Genomic DNA, 19,642 nt, shown 5'->3' with positions numbered 1-19,642 from the left:
CACATTTCTGTCCAATTCAGCTGACTCACAAGTGAAATACTGCTCTCAGGAAAGAGGTATAGAAAATTAAAAGCCATTCGAGATTATATTCCAAACAATATCAAAATCAGGAAAAGGGATTTTCAAAACATAAAGGTTGTTACTACTGCAATATCATGTAAAGCCTATGAAATAACCTCAGAGAAGTACCTTTTAAAATGGAGGTGGAAAAAGGGAATTTTAAAATCTGATGTTATCATACAAATGTTCTTAAAGTAAAAACAGTGTGAAAAAAGTCCCAAGCAAAGGCATATAAATGGCAGAAGTCATAATATTCTTTACTAAATTAGTGGATGAATTTTCAATAAGGAGGAACAAACAGAGAAACCTGAACTTTTAAGTAACCATGCCAAGGTACAGAGGGAGGAAAAGAGGGAGTGAAGAAGAAAAAAATGAAAAAAATTTGCTTAAGTAAAAGTAGATAAAACAATCCATACAAATTTCAAACATTCACTTATGCATATACACGCACAAGGTAGATGATCATTTTTTAAATAACCTGAGGCAATATTAAATATAAAACATTAAATATTAAAATATAAATATCTCATAAATGGCAAATTAATACAATATTTTAAAAAAGCATGTAAGATAAATTCCACCATACAATATATAACCCTACTCATTAATAAATTATTCTCCTTAAAATTATTAATTTTTAACTACTCTACACGAACTAGAGTAATAGTTAAAACTATTCTTTGATACAGGGCTTATCTGATACATGTGAAATTCACAGGAATAACTGTAAATCAAAAATATGGTTTAAGCAAAATTATCTGAATAAGCAAAGTTTAACTAAGCTATGTCACTGTAATTAATGACTTTTAATTTTAAAAAAGAGTATACTGAATGACAGCAACAATCAGCATTTCTGTTATCAGTATGCTGCACCACAGAACAGCATCATAAAAGTCTTCTATGAAATAAAGCCAGAATACGTTCAATCAACTGCTATCACAATGATGACCCTAGAGAGGCTTTCTACTGCCCCCATACAACAAGAAATGTATAATTCTGTAGCCTATGCTACTCACCTTATCTTTAAAGATATGCGGGTTTTGGTATATAAAATCTCGGTAGCTTTCTGTTCGTACTTTGTCCTAGGGTAGAGAGAGGAAAATATTGTTTCTATAGGATAGTCTGAACAAACAAATTTTTTTTTAGAGAGATATTTGCTATTTTATCACACATTGCTAGTTTCCACAGCTACTTTTCTGCCTGGAAAACCAAGTTTATTTTTTTTTCCTAAAATAAAACAATAAAGAATAGAAATAGCAACAACACACAAAGAAAACGTCTAAGAACATCACTGAAAGTCAAATAAGCTCTAAGTTCTTAAAATGTATACATTTTCCTTTTTATATGCATTACCAAGTAAGACTTCAAGTGATAATTAAAGCTAACAGAAGACGAACATGATGTTTTCTCCCTCAGATAGGGCCTGGAATCTAGAGCCTAACTCCCTCCCTGTATTAGAGCTACCTTAAAATAAAAGAAAAAAAAATGAATGTAAAAGTTGCAGTTACATATGAAAAATGAAGCTAAACTGAGTGTTTTCTAAGAAAGTCAATAATCAGCACCTATCTGATTTATAATTCTGCTTTGTTTCTAGAAATTTCTATAGTAGGAAATGATGCTTAAAAGCCTGCAAGCCTCAAAGTAAATCATGTGAGCCCTGCAGCCCACATTATGAGTCTCCTACACTCTGGAGTCTCACATGACCTGTGACCAAGGCAGGCATTCAACTCTAACATTTATGTTGGTTGGTGAACAAAGCTGATTCCCTAAGTTGAGACACATACTGACTACAAAGTAAGCAGTTAAGGGTTCTGTTGCCAAGTAAAATATGATTATGATAAAATAAATTATCACAGAATGAGAATTCTTGTTTTGGGTTTCACACTAGATAAAAATAAAACAGTTACACCGAATACTACAATATCAAAATGTTATACAAACCATACTCCCCAAAACATTTTTTACCAATATTGGGATATTTCTAAAAAGCCTACAAAGGAGATCTTATATTAAAAGGCAAGTCATTTTACTTAATTACTAGACCTACAAAGGGAAATAGCCCTAATTAATACCATGTTTTCTGATTATTACTTCTAATTGCTTTACAAAAAATTTTAAAAACCAGGTTTATTAAATCTTCCCCTGAATATTATTTTAAGAATTACTAAGATAGATAAGTAAATTTTGATATCCTATCTAATTTTAAAACTGTCTTTTAAAAAAATCATACCATTTCATACATTTTTCCCTTTTATACTCCTCTTACACTATAACCAGAGATTTTTTGCTGAAACAACAAACCTGCAAAGGGTGAACATCAGTCAGGAATGCAGTCATTTAGAAAGCTCTCACCAATCATACTGCCTCACCACAGCTTCAACTTAAATAAGTAGAATCCCAACTGCTGTCCTAACTCCATGCACTACTGCTCGAGTGAACTACAATCGTTCATTTGGGATCTTTCTACATATTCATTAGTTTTTGTTCATATGCTCACCCCAATGTAATGAAATCAAAAGTATATCAAACATAATGCCTTATATCTAAGCAGAGCTTCAATTTAGTAACTGAATTTTTGAAAGAAAAATCCAGTGAGCATGAAAACGCAAGCAAACAGAAGACTAGCCTTCGTAACCATTTCTAATTATTTATCTAACAAAGGCTAACACTTCAATACAAAATAACAAGGTAATAAACAGAAATTTAAAAAATGATCTTTTGTACTAACCTATTAAAACTAAGAAACACGAACAAAATTGCAGCTCTAATACTCAGGAGTAAGATAGTATTTTAACACTAGTAAAGTGGCATGGAATTATTCCTACAAATACATAAAAATATTTAAGAATGAGGGTAAAGACAAGAGAAAAGTTATATATTATAAATTTTAGTTATACAAATAACAATGTTTGTTATCTATAGGCTTGTGAAGGTGGACAGAGAGCATGAATCAGCCGCAGATATAATGAAGACAATACAGTAAGGAAAAATTACTAAAATTTCAATGTGTTAAATACTATGATTTGTAATATATGCACAGCAGGGTGAATAATGTTTCTCTTGAAAATAGAGTGATGCATTTCACATTTACAATATTAATCAAAAAACTGACTCTTCTTCAAGAAGATAAAGTAGCAAGGAATTCTGAAAGTGCACGTAATCTATTCCTCTATCAATTATAACTCTGGAATTCAAAAAAGTTATCTTCATCTTAACTCCAGAAATAAAATCACAAGCTACTTTTATTTAAAAGTACAATCAAAGCATACCAGAATAATGCCACTAAAATATATGAAATTAAGCAACAAAAAATCCAAACCATACTGTATAAAATGTAGGACAATTCCAAACATAAAAATAAGTCTATAAATATGGTTTCTCAACTTTAAGTTATTTATAAAAATTAGGTAAGATTCCAGTAGTATCATACCTTAAACAGTTTATGTGTGCTAAGAATTGTTCTGATAAGAAACAAGAAATAAAGCTCAAGGCATGCTTTCACATTTATCCACAGTACATAGCAAAACACAAAATAAACAAACAGTTCTATTTGAATCAAATATACCTGTATTTCCTATAAATACTTAATCAAGTTGTCTCCAAGAGGAAGGAATTACATTGTACAACTAAGGGAAACTAAGGCACAGAGAATGATATTAATAAGCATACTTGAGTGATTCTCTAGAAAGGGAAAAGATGGCACTGGAACTTTGAACTGGAACTTCCTAAATCTATATGTATATCAAAAGCACTTAAAGCTATAAGACCAGGTGCAAAATCCTCTAACTGACAAATAACTACAAGTGTCCAGGACAGAGATTTGTAAATGTGAGGCATTCAAACTGAATTTCTCTGATGATTGTACTGACAACCCTCATATTTATTGGAAGTCTCAGTAACCTTTAATCTGCCTGAAAAGTCCAACACAATTTCTATACCAAGGATATTAAAGGTTCATAGTATCTAAATTGATGGGGTGATTTAAAATGACAAACATGAACTTATATTAACTCATTTAAAGAAAATATTCTAGACATAATAAAATTAGTTTTAACAAAGAAAATGGAATGAGTCAATTTCTTTTAAATAAATTCACTCTGGATTTAACAGTAATTTATTACTTATAAGAAGATATCTGTTATTTGTAATGCTATGCCATTGCCCAAGTGACAACAAAAAGCACAACTGTGACATGTCATTGTAATAAGACACTGCTTTAAAAGACCCCACATAAGTACAATTATTACAAATCAGCAAACTTCCAATCTGTGATCCTGCAAAACTGACTCAACAAAATATATACATGTTATTAAATATGCCTGGTTAATTTAAACACGTATGTTTCAGGGAAACCTAGTCTTAGGACTTCTACAATACAAATCAATCTTTGGAGGAAGGATTTAGGAATGAATTTTTTGCTTGTTGGTTTTAAGAAAATAAAAGTTAATGGTGGCATCTAAAATTCATAGAGCTAAGCATCTAAAATTCTCAATTTTTACATTCCAACATTTACTTTACTCCAAATATTTTCAGTTTGACTGAATTAAAAATTACATCATTTTATGATCAATAATACTTGATAAAATATACAAGTACCAGGTACACCTACAAATCAACTTCTATTTTATAGATGGACGTTACCATTATAAAAATTAAAACCAGCCAGATCTCAATATAGTCACAAGTCACTTAATGAGGGGGACAACTTCTAAGAAATATGTCAGGTGATTTTGTTATGTGACCATTATAGAATGTACTCACACAAACCTAGATAGTACAACCTACTACACACCTAGACAATATGGTATAGCCTATTGCTCCTAGGCTACAAACCCATACCGCATGTTACTGTACTGAATACAGTAGGCAATTGTAACACAATAGTAAATATTTGGTATCTAAACATACCTAAACATAGAAAAAGTAAAAATATGGTATTATAAACTTATGGGACCACCATGGTATATGTGGTCCATAGTGGACCAAAATACTATGCAGTGCACAACTATACCTAATTTGACCGATCTGGGAAATACTACTATATAGCAATGATTTCAAATGTGAAAAAGTTATGCCATAACAATTGTGAGAATTATAATTAAACTTAATATCAAAGAAGTATTATTTGCCCAAACAAAAGTCAATATTGCTATTTTAAACATGGAAATTAATCACTTCATTTGTACATTAAAAGGCAAAATGTACAATTTAATCTATTTAATCTTTCCTATTTAATATAATAGCTGTTCTTGAGAAGACTGTTGTCAGTTGATTTTTCCAATATTCTCAGCAAAAAGTGATTTCATAATAAATATTAATAATGATCTTAAATAGAATTTATAATGACTTTGATGCCTCTATAATCTTTTCAACCCAAGATGAGCTGTCAAGCACCAAAGATGTTTAGAAAGCAGTTCTCCCCACTCCCCCAAAAAAGCAGTTCTCCTACAGTACACATATTAAGAAAGAACCTGTTTTATTCTATTTTTCCTTTAATATGAATTTGGCACATTTGTGCTCTTTTCTAACCTTTAGCATTTCTTCGTGTATCCCATAATGCCCGTAGGAGCTGAAATAAACACCATCCTCATCCTCCTGGAGGTCTGCAATGGCACTAGATGACGAGTAGGTTCTGACATCTGTGTTCATCACAAAATCTTGAGCAAATTGTCTGTAATCAATTTGAAATACACCCTTGAGACAGGTTTATTGAACCATGAAAAAAGGGAAGGCTAGAGGTTGAGAAAGAGGAAAAGAGAGGGAGTAGAATGTGATGAGCCTTTTAAATCACATTCTATCTTGAACAACTGAAAGCTCCCCCTACTGGATCGTAAGCAATGGCATATTCAAACTCACTTTTAAGCACTCCTGCAAACCACAAAAGCAGTGACAACTGCAGATTATAGTTCTTTATATCTTTCAACTGAACCAAATAAGCGCATTCATTACCTTTATTAAACTTTATTATTTCTACTGTTCTAAAATCCTTTTTTGGGGAGCTAAATCAATGCAGTATATTTCAAATTCTATTAATATTCTTTAAAACCATACTCTCTTTTGGGAGGGTTCAATAAGCAGAAAGTAGACCCAAATAGATGTTTATTTACATACACCACCACCACCCACTCCAGCTCTAAAACTCAATTACCTCTCTGATCATGAGACGTTAAGAATTCATAAGGTATGCAAACAGGAGAAGGGCAAAGGGACAGAAAGTAGAGTTGGCATTGGTTACTAGGTTACCTGACATAGAAATTCAGAAACAAGGAAGATGAACTAACATTGGCTCTACTATCTTTCCTCCTGGACATGCTGGCAAACCATCAAATGGGTACTCAGGCAATAGCAATGAGCTTACAAATCGAACAGGTACAGCTCCAAGGTATACTTCTTAGAAATGCAGAACCTCAGGCCCTATTCCAGATCTCCTGAACCAGAATCTACATTTTAACAAAATCCCCAGGTGATTCGTATACACATTAAACTTTGAAAAGTACTGTAAGAATGCTAATTTACTCACTGGACAAAAATGTCCCCATATATCTAGTTCTCTGGTTAAATACTATAATTATATTTCAATTCTTTAAAAATAAAAATTTCAATCTTGTATTTTCTCCAAATCTAAAAAATACTAATCCCTCTGCTTTAAAAACCTAGAACAGGAACAGTAAAATGGAGAAATCAACTGAAAATAGGAAAATTGAAAGGAAGGCAATATGAAAGAACAAAAACATTCAAAAGAACATTTGTCACAACAATTACCATTAGTACAAAAGTAATTATGAAGAAGTACAATAAGTAAACCCATAAAATTTATATTAATCAACTACCCACAATATATAAAAATATTACATGTCATTAATACTACTAAAATAAAACATCTACGTTGTACTTTCCAGTATATGAAATATTCTATTATATTCTACATTGCTATTTGCTACATTATTTGGGGGACCTAAACAATTAATTTTCTATAAGATTGATAAATTACCTCATTCTTTGCAGATCCTCACGTGCTCTAGCTAATGCAGCTTCAGCAGACAATGCCCTGGCTTCCATATGTTTCAATTTTTCAACAACAGATGTATTTTCACTGAGTCCATTGGGGTATGAGAATGGTACTGACATCGGTTCATAAAGATCTTCTACATCTAAAGAAATAGAATGGACATCATCATTAGGCTATAACAATAAAGCAAGCATAAATATATTAGGACTAAATATATCGTAAGTGCCCATTACGTAGTCAACTGAGAAAAATTAGTGAAAGTACTTTTAATTAAATATTTATCATCCAAACTGTTTCAATTTGATTTGGAGAACATGCTTAGTCTAAGCTTTTCAGGAGTTGGCTAAATTGAACACATATATAAATATTAATTATACAGAATCAAAAGCAGGAAGAACACAATAGAAGGAAAAACCTAATATTTATTAATCACCAGGTATCTTTCTAGTACATGTATTATATCTCATTTCGTCCTCAAAACAAACCTAATATATAAATATTTATCCCCATTTTAGGCATGGAAAAAATAAATTTCAGAGAAATTAAGTGACTAACCTAAAATCATATAGCTATGTATGGAGGAGCTAAGATTCAAACCCACACCTGCCTTCCTAGCCCATGACCTTACCACTATTCAAAGCTACCTCTCAGCCTGTGTCCTTACTGTACAACAGCAGGTATTACATTTAGATAGTCCTTAAGGAAACCCTGCCATTTGTGACAAAATGGATGAACCTGGAGGACATCATGCTAAATGAAATAAGCCAGACACAAAAAGACAAACACTATGTGGTCTCAATCATATGTGGAATCTAAAAAAAAACTCACAAGCAGAGTAGAATAATGGTTGCCAGGGGCTGAGGGCTGGGGGAAATGGAGAGATAATGGTCAAAGGTTAAACTTATAGATTTGAAAAAGAGAAAGGACTCAGAAACATTGATTCATAACTACAATTTGCCAAAACAGTCTAATTCAAAGTCCTAAACTGTCTCAGGATGTTCAAATCACCTGGATACTTCATTTAGGCAGATGACAACTACTATTAAAGGTGGTCAATTTTTCAGGAAAATATAACAACTATAATAAATATGTATAAACCTCACAAAGGAGCTTCAAAATACATGAAGCAATTAAAGGCAAAAACAGACAATCCTTCAATCACAATCAGATTTAAATGCACCCCCTCAACAATTGAAATAACTAGATAATAAAAAATCCCAAAAGGCATAAAAGAACCAAACAAAATTATTCAGCACCTTGGCCTATTTAGCACTTATACAATAACTGCAGATTGTATGTTACACAATAACATACATTCTCTTCAAATGCAAACAATATGTTCACCAAGGAAGACTGTATTTATCAATAAATTTCATATTCAATACATATAATAAACTGAAAATTTTTATAGAATAAATTTGTATTAAAATTTTTAAAAACCCAATACAGTCAACAAAGTGGATGAAATGATAAAATTCCTTGAAAAATACAATTTACAGGCCGGGCGCAGTGGCTCATGCCTGTAATCCTAGCCCTCTGGGAGGCCGAGGCGGGTGGATCGCTCGAGGTCAGGAGTTCGAGACCAGCCTGAGCGAGACCCCGTCTCTACTAAAAAAAATAGAAATAAATTATCTGGACAACTAAAAATATATATAGAAAAAAATTAGCCGGGCATGGTGGCGCATGCCTGTAGTCCCAGCTACCCGGGAGGCTGAGGCAGTAGGATTGCTTAAGCCCAGGAGTTTGAGGTTGCTGTGAGCTAGGCAGATGCCACGGCACTCTAGCCCAGGCAACAAAGTGAGACTCTGTCTCAAAAAAAAAAAAATACAATTTATAAAAACTGACAACACAAAAAAGAAAATCTTAAAAGCCTACTACCTATTAAGGAAACAATGTATCACAAACTTCCCACACATTAAAGTCCAGGCCAAAACAGTTTCAATGATGAATTCTACAAACACTTAATTAAGAAATAACAGCAATCTCAAACTCTTTCAGGAAACAGATGAAAAGCAAACATTTTCAACTCATTTTATGAGGCTAGCCATAAGTCTAATACCAAAACGTAACAGAGTTTATATGAAAAAAAATTCCAGACTAATAGCCTTCATGAATCTAACAATATATACAAAGGATACTACACTAGGACCAAGTAGAATTTATCCTAGGAATGCAAAAAGGTAAAAAGAAAAAAAAAAACAGATTAAAAAGGGAAGAAGTAAAAGTGTCTCTATTTGAAGATGACATGACCTTAAAGAAAATAGAAAGAAATTTATAAAACTACTAGAACTAAAGAACACATGATAAATACAAAAAAATGAATACAATTTATCTACTAAGAGCAACCAATTGAAAAATAAAATTTAATTCAATGTTGTTAAAATGTCAATTCGCCACAAACTGATCTATAGATTAAATGCAATCCCAGTCATAATCCTAGCAGACTTTTGTGCAGAAATTTACAATTCTAAAATGTATATGGAAATTCCTAAAATCTAAATTTTTCGACTGTGTTTTTGTTAAATTGATTGAAAAGAATTCTTAATACTTAAGTATACTGATTAATTATAAATACTAATAATGCATAATAATCCCTTACCAATTATTCATATTGCAAAACCTTCTTACAGTTGTGGTTTATCTCTTTTCCCTCTATGGAATGTTTTTTTGCGGGGAGGGGGTCCGGGGGAGACAAGGCCTTGCTCTGTCACCTGGGCTAGAGTGCAGTGGTGTCATCATAGCTCAATGCAACCTCAAACTCTTGGGCGCAAGCGATCATCCTGCCTCAGCCTACCAAATAGCTGGTCCTACAGGTGCATGCAACCACTCCCAGCTGATTTTTCTATATTTTGTAGAGACAGAGTCTCACTATGTTGCTCAGGATGGTCTTGAACTCTCAGCCTCAAGGGATCCTCCCTCCTCAGCCTCCGAAAGTGCTAGGGTTACAGGCGTGAGCTACCATGCCTGGCCTATAGTATCTTTTGACATACAAAAATTCTTAATTTTGACTGTAGTTGAATTCATCAATATTTTTCCTTATAGGATGTGTTTAAATTGTCTTAATAGTTCCCTATCCAAAGATTAGAAAGGTATCCTATACTGCTTTGTCTTTAGTTTCGTAATTAAGTAAACAGACTTATTTTTAAGTATGTTGTAATTTTTTGCTATAGTAAATGGTACTAAAGGTCATTTTCCATTTGTTGTTGGTATAGAGAAATGCAATTGATTTCATATCCAGCAACTTCGCTAAATTCTTACTAATCCTAACAATTTATTTGCAGATTCTTTTGCATTTTCTAAGTAGATGATCACACTATCTGCAAAAAAATGTCAGTTGTTTCAATCTTTTTGATCCTTATATGTTTCAGTCAATTTTTCTTGCCTTAACAGCACTGTCTAGAACTTCCTTCCACTATTCCTTCATTTGAATAACTCCTACTCAATCTTTCATACTCTGTTCATCTCCTCTGGCAGGCCTTCCTAAACCCTCCAGACTACATTAGGAATCCCTCCCTTCATATTGGTCAAAAGAACCCTGTGTTCAAACATTATTACAATATATTTTTAAAATATTTTATTTTGAACTAATTTTAAAGAGAAGTTGCAAAAGAAGTGTAGTGAGTATACTCATTTATTTCTTCCACTAATGTTAAACACCACCTTACAAAACCCTAGAGCAGAAAATTAATATTGGTATAACAAAAGACCATGTTTTTCCATTAGTGTCCTTTTTCTGTTCTAAGACCCTACCCAGACCCATGCATTGCATCTAGTTATTTCTCTTTAGTCTCCTCCAATCTGTAACAGCTCCTTTTTGTTTCTCCTTGTTTTCCATGAGCTTGACATTTTTGAAGAGTACTGATGAGTGATTTTGTAGAATGTCCCTCAAACCTGGTGTTTTCTCATGATTGGCATGAATTTACACATTTCTAGCAAGAAAAACAAAAAAATGATGCGTCTTTCTCAGTGCATCACGCCAAAGGGTTCATGGTGTCAATCTGTCTTATTACTAGTGATACTAACCTTCACCACTTGCTTGTGGTGGTGTCTGCTGGCTATCTCTATTAAAAAGTTAGCAACTCCTGTGCAGTTATAGATTTCTTGGGAAAAAAGACTTTGAACTATTCAAGTCTTATTTCACCTTACATTTTTGCCCACTACTCTTAGTATCCATTGCTGGATCTTTTTTCCAAGTAATTACTGTGGTGTCTAATGGTGATTTTCCATTTCTCTCTTCTATTTATTAATAAGAATTCTAAGGTCGAGCTGCTCCTTTTCCATTTATTTATTTGGGTGAGTCAATACGGACTCATGGATATTTTATCCTACCAGTAAAAATCTATTATTATGATTATTATTTTCTATGTTGCTCAAATCATTACTTTGGCCATTAGGAACTCCTTCAGGTTGGCTCCTGTGCTCTTTTAAAGTACTTCCTCATTTTCTGGCACAAGATGTCCCAGACTCATCTTGTATTTTCCCTGCCCCATTCACTGGAATCAATGATCTCTCTAAAGAGCTTTGGTTCCTTTTATTGGAGAATGGTGTTAGAAATCAAGATCTGCCCATTAAGCATGCTCATTACTGCCAGGGTTCTTCTAGGGCCTCTCAGCAGACAGAGCTAAGAAATGGATGTATATATACTAACCTATACGTTAGTATAGGCACACATCTATATTTGTGCAACTGTCTACCAATAAATACATGTACCTGAGTTTATATTGATACCTCTGATTCTAATCTATCACAACAAGATTCATTTCACTCTTTCCTATTTCCTTATTTTAGTTTCTTTTTGTTGTTGTTGTTGTTGTTGAGATAGAGTCTCACTCTGTTGCCCTGGGTAGAATGCAATGGCATTGTCATAGCTCACTGCAACCTCAAACTTCTGGGCTCAAGGGATCGTCCTACCTCAGCCTCCTGAGTAGCTGGGCCTACAGACGGACACCACAATGCCTGCCTAGTTTTTCTATTTTTAGTAGAGACAGGGTCTCAGACTTGCTCCTGAGCTCAAGTGATCCTTCTGCCTCTGCCTCCCAGAGTGCTAGGATTACAGGTGTGAGCTACCACACTCAGCCCTTATTTCCTTATTTTGAACCTCTTTCTCCAGCAATGAGAAACCTGCCTCCTATTATCTGCAATGTGCTTATTTACTTGTTCGATTCTAGTACACACAAAAAGTGATGTCAGAATTGTTAATCTATACTCCATAAGAAACACCTTTACTTACTAGATTACAGCATTCATGTAGATCTATCTTTAGCCTCACCACAATATACAGTCAAGACTCTAGTTACTTTAGTTCTTTTCTCCTGTGTCATCATCTTCCTTCTGCACTGTCCCCCCATCTTGGTTTCTTCAATTGTTGATTTTTTGATACGAAGTCTATAAGAAACATTACTATAATCCTAAGAGTCAGAGCTCAACAAAAAGATATACGCAGAAAAGTGTACTTCCTTGTTACCCTGTTACCCCATTCTCATTGCACCCTTCTTCCCATCCCTTTCCCACTAGCCCCTGAAAGTAACCAATCTCTTCAGTTTCAGATTTACCCTTCCCGTATTTCTTTTACACAAATGAGCAACACATGCATTTTCTCAAATCCCTTTTTTACATAAACAGTAACATGCTGCAGATATTCTCCTTGGTTTTGCTTTTTTTCATTTAACAGTATGTCTTAGATATCACTCTGTATCAGTTCAGAGATCTCTTCTTTTTAACGAGTGTATACTACTCCACAGTGTGGATATACCACAGTTCAGTGGACCTCTCTTATGTATAGACATTTAGGTTGTTTCCAATATTCTGAAATTACAATGCTGCAATGAATAACCTTGGGTATACATATTTTCAGAATGTGGGAGGTGTATCTTCAACATAGATTCTTATGAGTGAGATTGCTGTGTTAAAAAGTACATAGTTTTGTTAAGTACTGTCAAGTTTGCATTCTACTAGCAACATAGCACAGTGCCTATCTATCCACAGCCTTACCAACAGAACTAGTTGTCATTTTTAAAGGTTTTTGCCCGTCTGATAGGTAAGAAATAGTATCGCAGTGTTGCTTTAAGTCACATGTCTCTGAGTGAGTCTGGACACTTTCTCATATGTTTCAGGACTATTTTTATGCCTTTTTTGGTGAATTGTCTGATCACGTATTTTTTTCTCATTGTTCTATCAAATGTTTGGTTCTTTGTCCCTCAATTTTTTAAGAGTTCTTTATACATAAGGAAATTAACTCTTTGTGGAATGTTCCAACTATTAGTTATTCTTTTTTAAAAAATTAACTAAATTCAATCTTATTTATTCAGATTTCCTTAGTTTTTCCCTGATGTCCTTTTTCCATTCCAAGATCCCACCCAGAATACAAAAATACATTTAGTTGTCATGTCTCCAATTTCTCAGGCTTTCCTTGGTTTTGAAAGTTATGAGGAGTACTGGTCAGGCAGTGAGTAGAATGGCTCTCAATTTGTGATTTTCTGTTTTTTTCCATAATTAGACTTGGGTTATTGATTTTGGGGAGGAAGACCACAGAAGTGCCATTCTCATCACATCATATGAAAGGTATATACCACCAACATAACTTATCACCGATGATGTTAACCTTGATTGTACTGTATGTTCCATTCATTGCCTATTTTCTTAGTCCTCTCCTTTACGAACTTAGTCATCTTTATATTCTCAAAGCCAACTACTTAGCAGATACTTGATAAATATTTGTTGAAAGAGACTGGAAATGAAATGGTCAGTAATCAAGCCAGAAGCCAGGAGAATGACAACTTTCCTTCCATTTCTCTCCATCAATGGCCTGGAGCACAGACTGTTATAGAATGTGGGCAATGTACTTAATATCATGCCCAGTTTATGTTTCACTTCCTTTAATAGGTCTCTTTAGGTTTCAGCTCTTAGTCATGACTTCTTCACATAAACTCTGTAGAACTTATTTACTAACAATAAATTTTCCTTTATTAAGCACTTACCCTATGGCAGGTACTATGCCAATACGCATTATTTTTGTGCATTACCTTTGCAACAATCTTATGTCATTATCACCTTTTTACAAATTGAAATTACAGCTAAAAGAAATTAAGTTTATATACCTTTTTAGGGTCAAGAGTTCAATACTGGTCTTTATCCATAGTGGGCAGCACACAAACTCAGTATCTGTCATTGATCTGAGTAATCTCTTCCTTGTCTGAACCGTACCCTACGACCTTTTCTACTTCTCATGAAACTTATCATATTCTACCTTATATTAAAACACAGGATAGACATTTAAAAAAACACACCTACTATTAGAGCAGAGGCCCCCTATGGAAAGCATTGTGACATTCAATTCTTCATATTCCTAAACACTTATACTTTCATCCTGTGAGTGTTTAATAGATGATTTTGAATTTAGGAAGCCTCAAAGAACCCCTACTGGGCACTTTGTCATTTATCAAAGGGATCACTTTGGTCATTCTGAAAAGTGAGATCAAAGAGAAGTTGTAAAAAGGGGAAAGAATCAAGCTGAGAATCACTGAATTTTAGAACTAGAAAGAATTTCAGAAATCTGGCCCTAATTCATTTTACAGCTGAAAAGACTTAAAACCAGAAAGCTCAAGAGCTTTTCCAAGGTAACATAGCCCTTAAATATCACATTAAGGTTCTTACTACCGTAAGCACACTGCCACACAATTCAATGATGGTACTTCTTAAGGAAATGAGTGGTAATAATCAAAGAACTCCTCAAATACACATTGTCCAGCTATTAGCTGTTAAGGTGTGTGTCTATTTAGAATGGTGTTACTGATCTGAAGAGAGTAAACACACTATCTTACCTGAATGGCATAAGAAGCATGAAATAAAGTATAAATAAGAAGAGAAGACACAACTTCACTCCTATTGATCAGATCTATAAAGCAACTGTAAAAGACCAATAGAATTTTCATTAAGACTCCAGTTCAATAAGGAATGAACCGAAGCACAGAGCAAGTGACTAAAGAAGAAAGCCAAGAAATGAAAGTGATCCTGCCACAGGGGAAGCTTAACAGCATATGAGGGTAAGTACAGGAAAATTTGAATGGAATCTGTTTTGCATCAAAACAAAATCTCAGAAAATTAGATGTCTTAAGAAAAGTCAATCACCTGATCTGAATATATGAGACAAAAGCAACAAACATTATTAAATCCACTTTAAAGTTTTTTCAAAAAAATCTGTGTCTAACAACTAAAAATTATGCTCTCAAGTCTCCCTATGTTTCAAAACATCCTGTACAAAAAATGTTCAAATAAAGCTCATATTTCTAAATTCCTCTCTGGTAATATTAGAGTGACTGTCAGTTTTAAGTGACTTACCTTTTCTATAGAAACCAACTACTTGATGAGGTATTTAGAGAATTAAAAAGATGATATATTTTCCTAAAAGACTTTACCTCCATTTTGCCATAAAAAATGGCCCCAAGTTAATTAAAGTAGATAAAGTATGTTCATCTTACCAAATTGAAGTAAAAGGTCATCTTCTAATACTGGTTTCAAATACTCTTCTTTCTCCCAAGGCACTGGGTTGTAAATGGAATTCATATACTCAACTGTAGGATTCTGGAAGTAAAATTAATTGCATTTTTTTTTTCATTGCATAGAAACACAAAATCTTCCTAACCAAAACTAGGGAAATTAAACAAAAAAATGAAATCATGTCAGCATTATACAAAACCAGTATGTTTCTATTTAAGAAGTCTGTATTTACCTGTCATGTCATTAACTTGACTGGATAGTTGCTTAATTAATGGTTTCAACCCAAAGTTTTATATTGTTTGGATTTGGAGAAACTGACAATAAAAACATTTAAATAGAACCAAAAAAAGTATTTGAAAAAATAGAAAAAAGAGCAAAGTACTTGAATCACACTAGAAATTTCTGATTTTATAGAAATATTGTGTATCAGTATTTCCCTTAACACTGAATTACCTTTCCACATAACACTGAATCATCTCTTAGATGCAGTTAAAAATGATACTTTTGGTGCTTTATGTTGTGCTGGTTCCTAATTCCATGATTCCCCAATATGATGAGTACCAAATTTAAAACAGTTCCTGTCTTAGATTTGTAACAGTTCCTTGTATTCTCTTAAATAACCAGTGCATTGATAGTCATGCTGGCATTTCTTTAATTTCTAAACAAACTGTAATTAAGCTGTGAACTTACCTTAAGTCTAATAAAATTTATTAGCTTAATGTATCCATAAAACTCAAGTCCTAAAGGGGAGAAAAAAAAGATAATTCACCTATTTTAACATAATGTTAGTTTTGTTCCATTGACTTGTTCTATAAAGGTTTCTCCAATTAGACAATAAAGTATTTCTGAGCCCTAAACTACTACTATTTTGAATTTTTTATTAAAAATAATAGTAATTTGATATTTCCAAATATTTTCAGAACAGCCATAGATAACAAAATTTTAAGTGTTTTCTTATATTTCTAAAAAAATGGGAAATTAATTCTTAGAATTCTACTGCTCATTTGTCAGAACAATATGAATCTGGAAAATTAGGTCCTAGATTTAACCAAGTATTTGGCAGTTGATAGTAGAGCTGAAAGTTTCCAAATCCCTAATTTTCATAGTGCCTACCAAATTATAATTTTGCTAGGACATGAAGTATCCTAGCTTTTACATGATGTTAAATGATGCAAATTAAAAAACGATGAGGCTTGTTATTTGGTTCTCGTATCTTTCCAGAAATGAAACAGCATTTAAAATAAAGAAAAGTAATAACATATCCAACCAATTGGTTATTTGTCATGAGAATATCATTATGAATACTTAAGCCTTAAAAGCATAAAAACCCCTAAGTTAGTAAATGAAAAAAATACAAAACTGTATCTGAAGTATGATTCCCATTTAGTTTAAAAATGAAACATTAGAAACATAGGAAAAAATGAGGCTGTTATTCACATCTTACAAAAGTAGTTGCAGTTGAATATATTTATAAACATATTATATCACATGTTTATTTGAGACCTAAAAATCTGTCTAGTATTTGCTATTCTTTAACAATGTCCGTTCTAGTCATTAATAAGTACAGGGACCAAAAAAACCATTTTGTATTTAGTTAATTATAGTGGAATAGTGTAGTTCTTCTATATCCATTTAAAGTGGAAAGCTTTTATTGTAAGATATGTTTACATACAAGTTGTAAGAAACATCACCTGAATATTTTGCATATTATTTTAACTTCACGCTCTTTCTATACTTCCCACCAAATTTCTTAACAAAACTCAATCATGTAGGCCTTGAAGTTCATGTTATGCTTTGACTTGACTAAGGTATTTTCAAATGACCTGCCTCCTTTCCCAAAGTCCACCTCCACCCTTGTTCTCCCTAATTCTAATATAACAAAAATGCAATCACATGCCAAGTTTTCTTTTTCCTGTTTAGTTGTAAAAGCAATAGAAGCTTACATACAGTGAATACTGTCTGGAAGAGTGACTTATTAATCTTTCCCCAAAGACCACTTGTCAAAAAAAAGTTCATTTCCATGAGATAAGCTGTTATAGGCTTCATTTTACTAGACTTATAAGAAAAAGTCTGGAAAATTATAAAATTTGAATTTAAATTTCATAACTTGTTTTTATTCTAAATATTACTCACCATGTTTATGAACCATGCTATCAATATTAAATTGATGTTCAGATTTACAGTGTGAAAACGTTTCCTCAGCAGATGTGAATAACCTGAAAAAGCAAGCAATATCTTCATGGAGTAGTCCCCCAAGAAGTCTAAATATTGATTTCATGTTAAATATACACTTTTTTTCACTCTGCTCGTTTCTATTTTATTGCCAATTAAGAAAAAACACATGTGTAGATGAAAGGAATGGAACCCAGCATTACTAAAAGAAATTAGTATTTCTGAGTCCCATTTTACACCTAAAACAAATTTCTATTTAAATGTCAAAGTTAATTTATTTGCCAAATAGCACTGAATTTATCAAAAGGCTTTTATGAAAGAGTTCCCTTTGGTAAACTGTTTCTCTCAAGTCATGAAAATTCCCTATTTGAGATTCTTTTCTCCTCTAAGTGTCAACTCTGCTTTCAGAGGCTTTGAACTGGCACAGCTCAAACTGCTTTTAGGAAGAAAGCATAAAATGTAATTCTACAACTGGCACATTCCCAAAGTGCCATATTTCAAAAGTGATCTTGTAGTATTCCCAGAGTACTTGCATTATAGACACTGTAAGGATCAATCCTTTTTATGTGACCTGCAAAACTGAAGGACACATAAGACAGGAATACAGAGCAGAGAAGCTGCATACATTGTCTATACTCCCAGCACATTTGCAGCATTAGCTTTCAACAAATGTTTACTGAGATAGGCTATTTGCAGTATTTATGGCGCCTATCACACGCACTGCACCCCTGATGCTCAATAAATACTGTTTTATGACAACTACAGTATATGCAGACATTCTACCTACCCAATGAGGCGACACATGAGAACACTAATATACCAGCAATCAGCACATTGCCTAGATATAGAGAACGCTAGAAAATGTTTATTAAAGTAACAATGGCCAGTGCCAACCAGGCCTTTTTCATGCCCACTTGCCCAAAAGAGCAGACAAAGTCAAAGCTGCTTGAGACTAAGAGGCAGACTTTTAAGTAGAAAGAATGTGAATTTGGGAATAGGAAAAACCACACTTTTGTGACCCTGAGTAAGTTATGATATTGCAGTTTCTTTTTCCCTAAGTGAAAAAGGCATCAATACCTTTCTCTTCAATAGGTGGGAAACCCCTACTTAAGAAAGGTGAACTAAAAGACTAAATGGCTCAAATAGAAATGTTACACCTGAGAAGCTTTCCACTGGTCAAATGATAGAATGGCAAATTTGAAAGGGTCGGTAGGGATTAATTACCTAGTTCAGTGTGGCTCCCAAGTTTGTTACTCATTAGAATCACCTCAGCTAGTGTCTTTATAAAAACAGAAGCTTCCTAGACCCCATCCTTGATTTAGAAAGACTAAGGCGCGGAGTTTAGCATCTGGATATTTTTTTTTAAGTGTCTCAGGTGATAAGGGTGCACAACCAGATTTGGAAACCACATATTCAATCCAAGACCGTCTCGTTTTACACAAGGGGAAACTGAGGCCAGTCGAGGAACAGTAGTGCAATCTGGCTTCCTGCTCCTGGCTCCCCCCTCTATACCATTGTGAGTCTTCCTTCTCAACAAGTCCTTACACCAAACTAGTGGTTCAAGAAATCAAGGCCAGGCCACTGTGGTTCGACTCCTGAGCAGTGGTTCCTGGGCAGACCACACAGCCCCACGCGGCCCGGGCACCCTAGGGCTGGGGCCAGGCGCTGGGGTGGACGAACCTGTCACAGAACAGGCAGGGGGTCTGCTGCTTGTCGTGGGGGAGATCAGTATCGTCCTCATCCTCCCAGGCGGCCTCGTCACCGCTGTCCGACAGTTCTGGCAGGTCCTCCTCATCCTCCACAGCGCCCCGGCCGCCTAACACACACACAACAGTCAGATCTAACTCGGACACCAGAGCGACAGGGAGCACGAGGAGCAGCGTGGGACACGTGTTCGCCTCGGGG

The 19,642-nt window shown here is 34.0% G+C and overlaps 1 protein-coding gene across 4 annotated transcripts in view; it reads right to left on the bottom strand.

Annotated features, from left to right (window-relative positions):
• The window catches only part of PRMT3 (protein arginine methyltransferase 3), a 115,836-nt gene that overhangs the window by 95,891 nt on the left and 303 nt on the right, over positions 1-19,642 (bottom strand). Inside the window, exons 2-8 of one of the 4 annotated variants that reach the window (XM_045557680.1) lie at positions 19,418-19,553; positions 17,699-17,781; positions 16,256-16,305; positions 15,547-15,649; positions 7,052-7,211; positions 5,590-5,731; positions 1,077-1,142 (exon numbers count right to left, since the gene is read on the bottom strand). In XM_045557680.1, coding sequence (XP_045413636.1) covers positions 1,077-1,142; positions 5,590-5,731; positions 7,052-7,211; positions 15,547-15,649; positions 16,256-16,305; positions 17,699-17,781; positions 19,418-19,553 — 740 coding nt within the window. Of the gene's footprint in view, positions 1-1,076; positions 1,143-5,589; positions 5,732-7,051; positions 7,212-15,546; positions 15,650-16,255; positions 16,306-17,698; positions 17,782-19,417; positions 19,554-19,642 lie in introns of those variants that run through there. The other 3 variants (XM_045557681.1, XM_045557683.1, XM_045557682.1) reach the window with 3 other exon arrangements.

This window comes from Lemur catta, chromosome 7, assembly GCF_020740605.2.
Source record: "Lemur catta isolate mLemCat1 chromosome 7, mLemCat1.pri, whole genome shotgun sequence".
NCBI lineage: Eukaryota > Metazoa > Chordata > Mammalia > Primates > Lemuridae > Lemur > Lemur catta.
The sequence above is the reverse complement of the archived record's forward strand: the minus strand, read 5'-3'. Positions and strand labels throughout refer to the sequence as shown.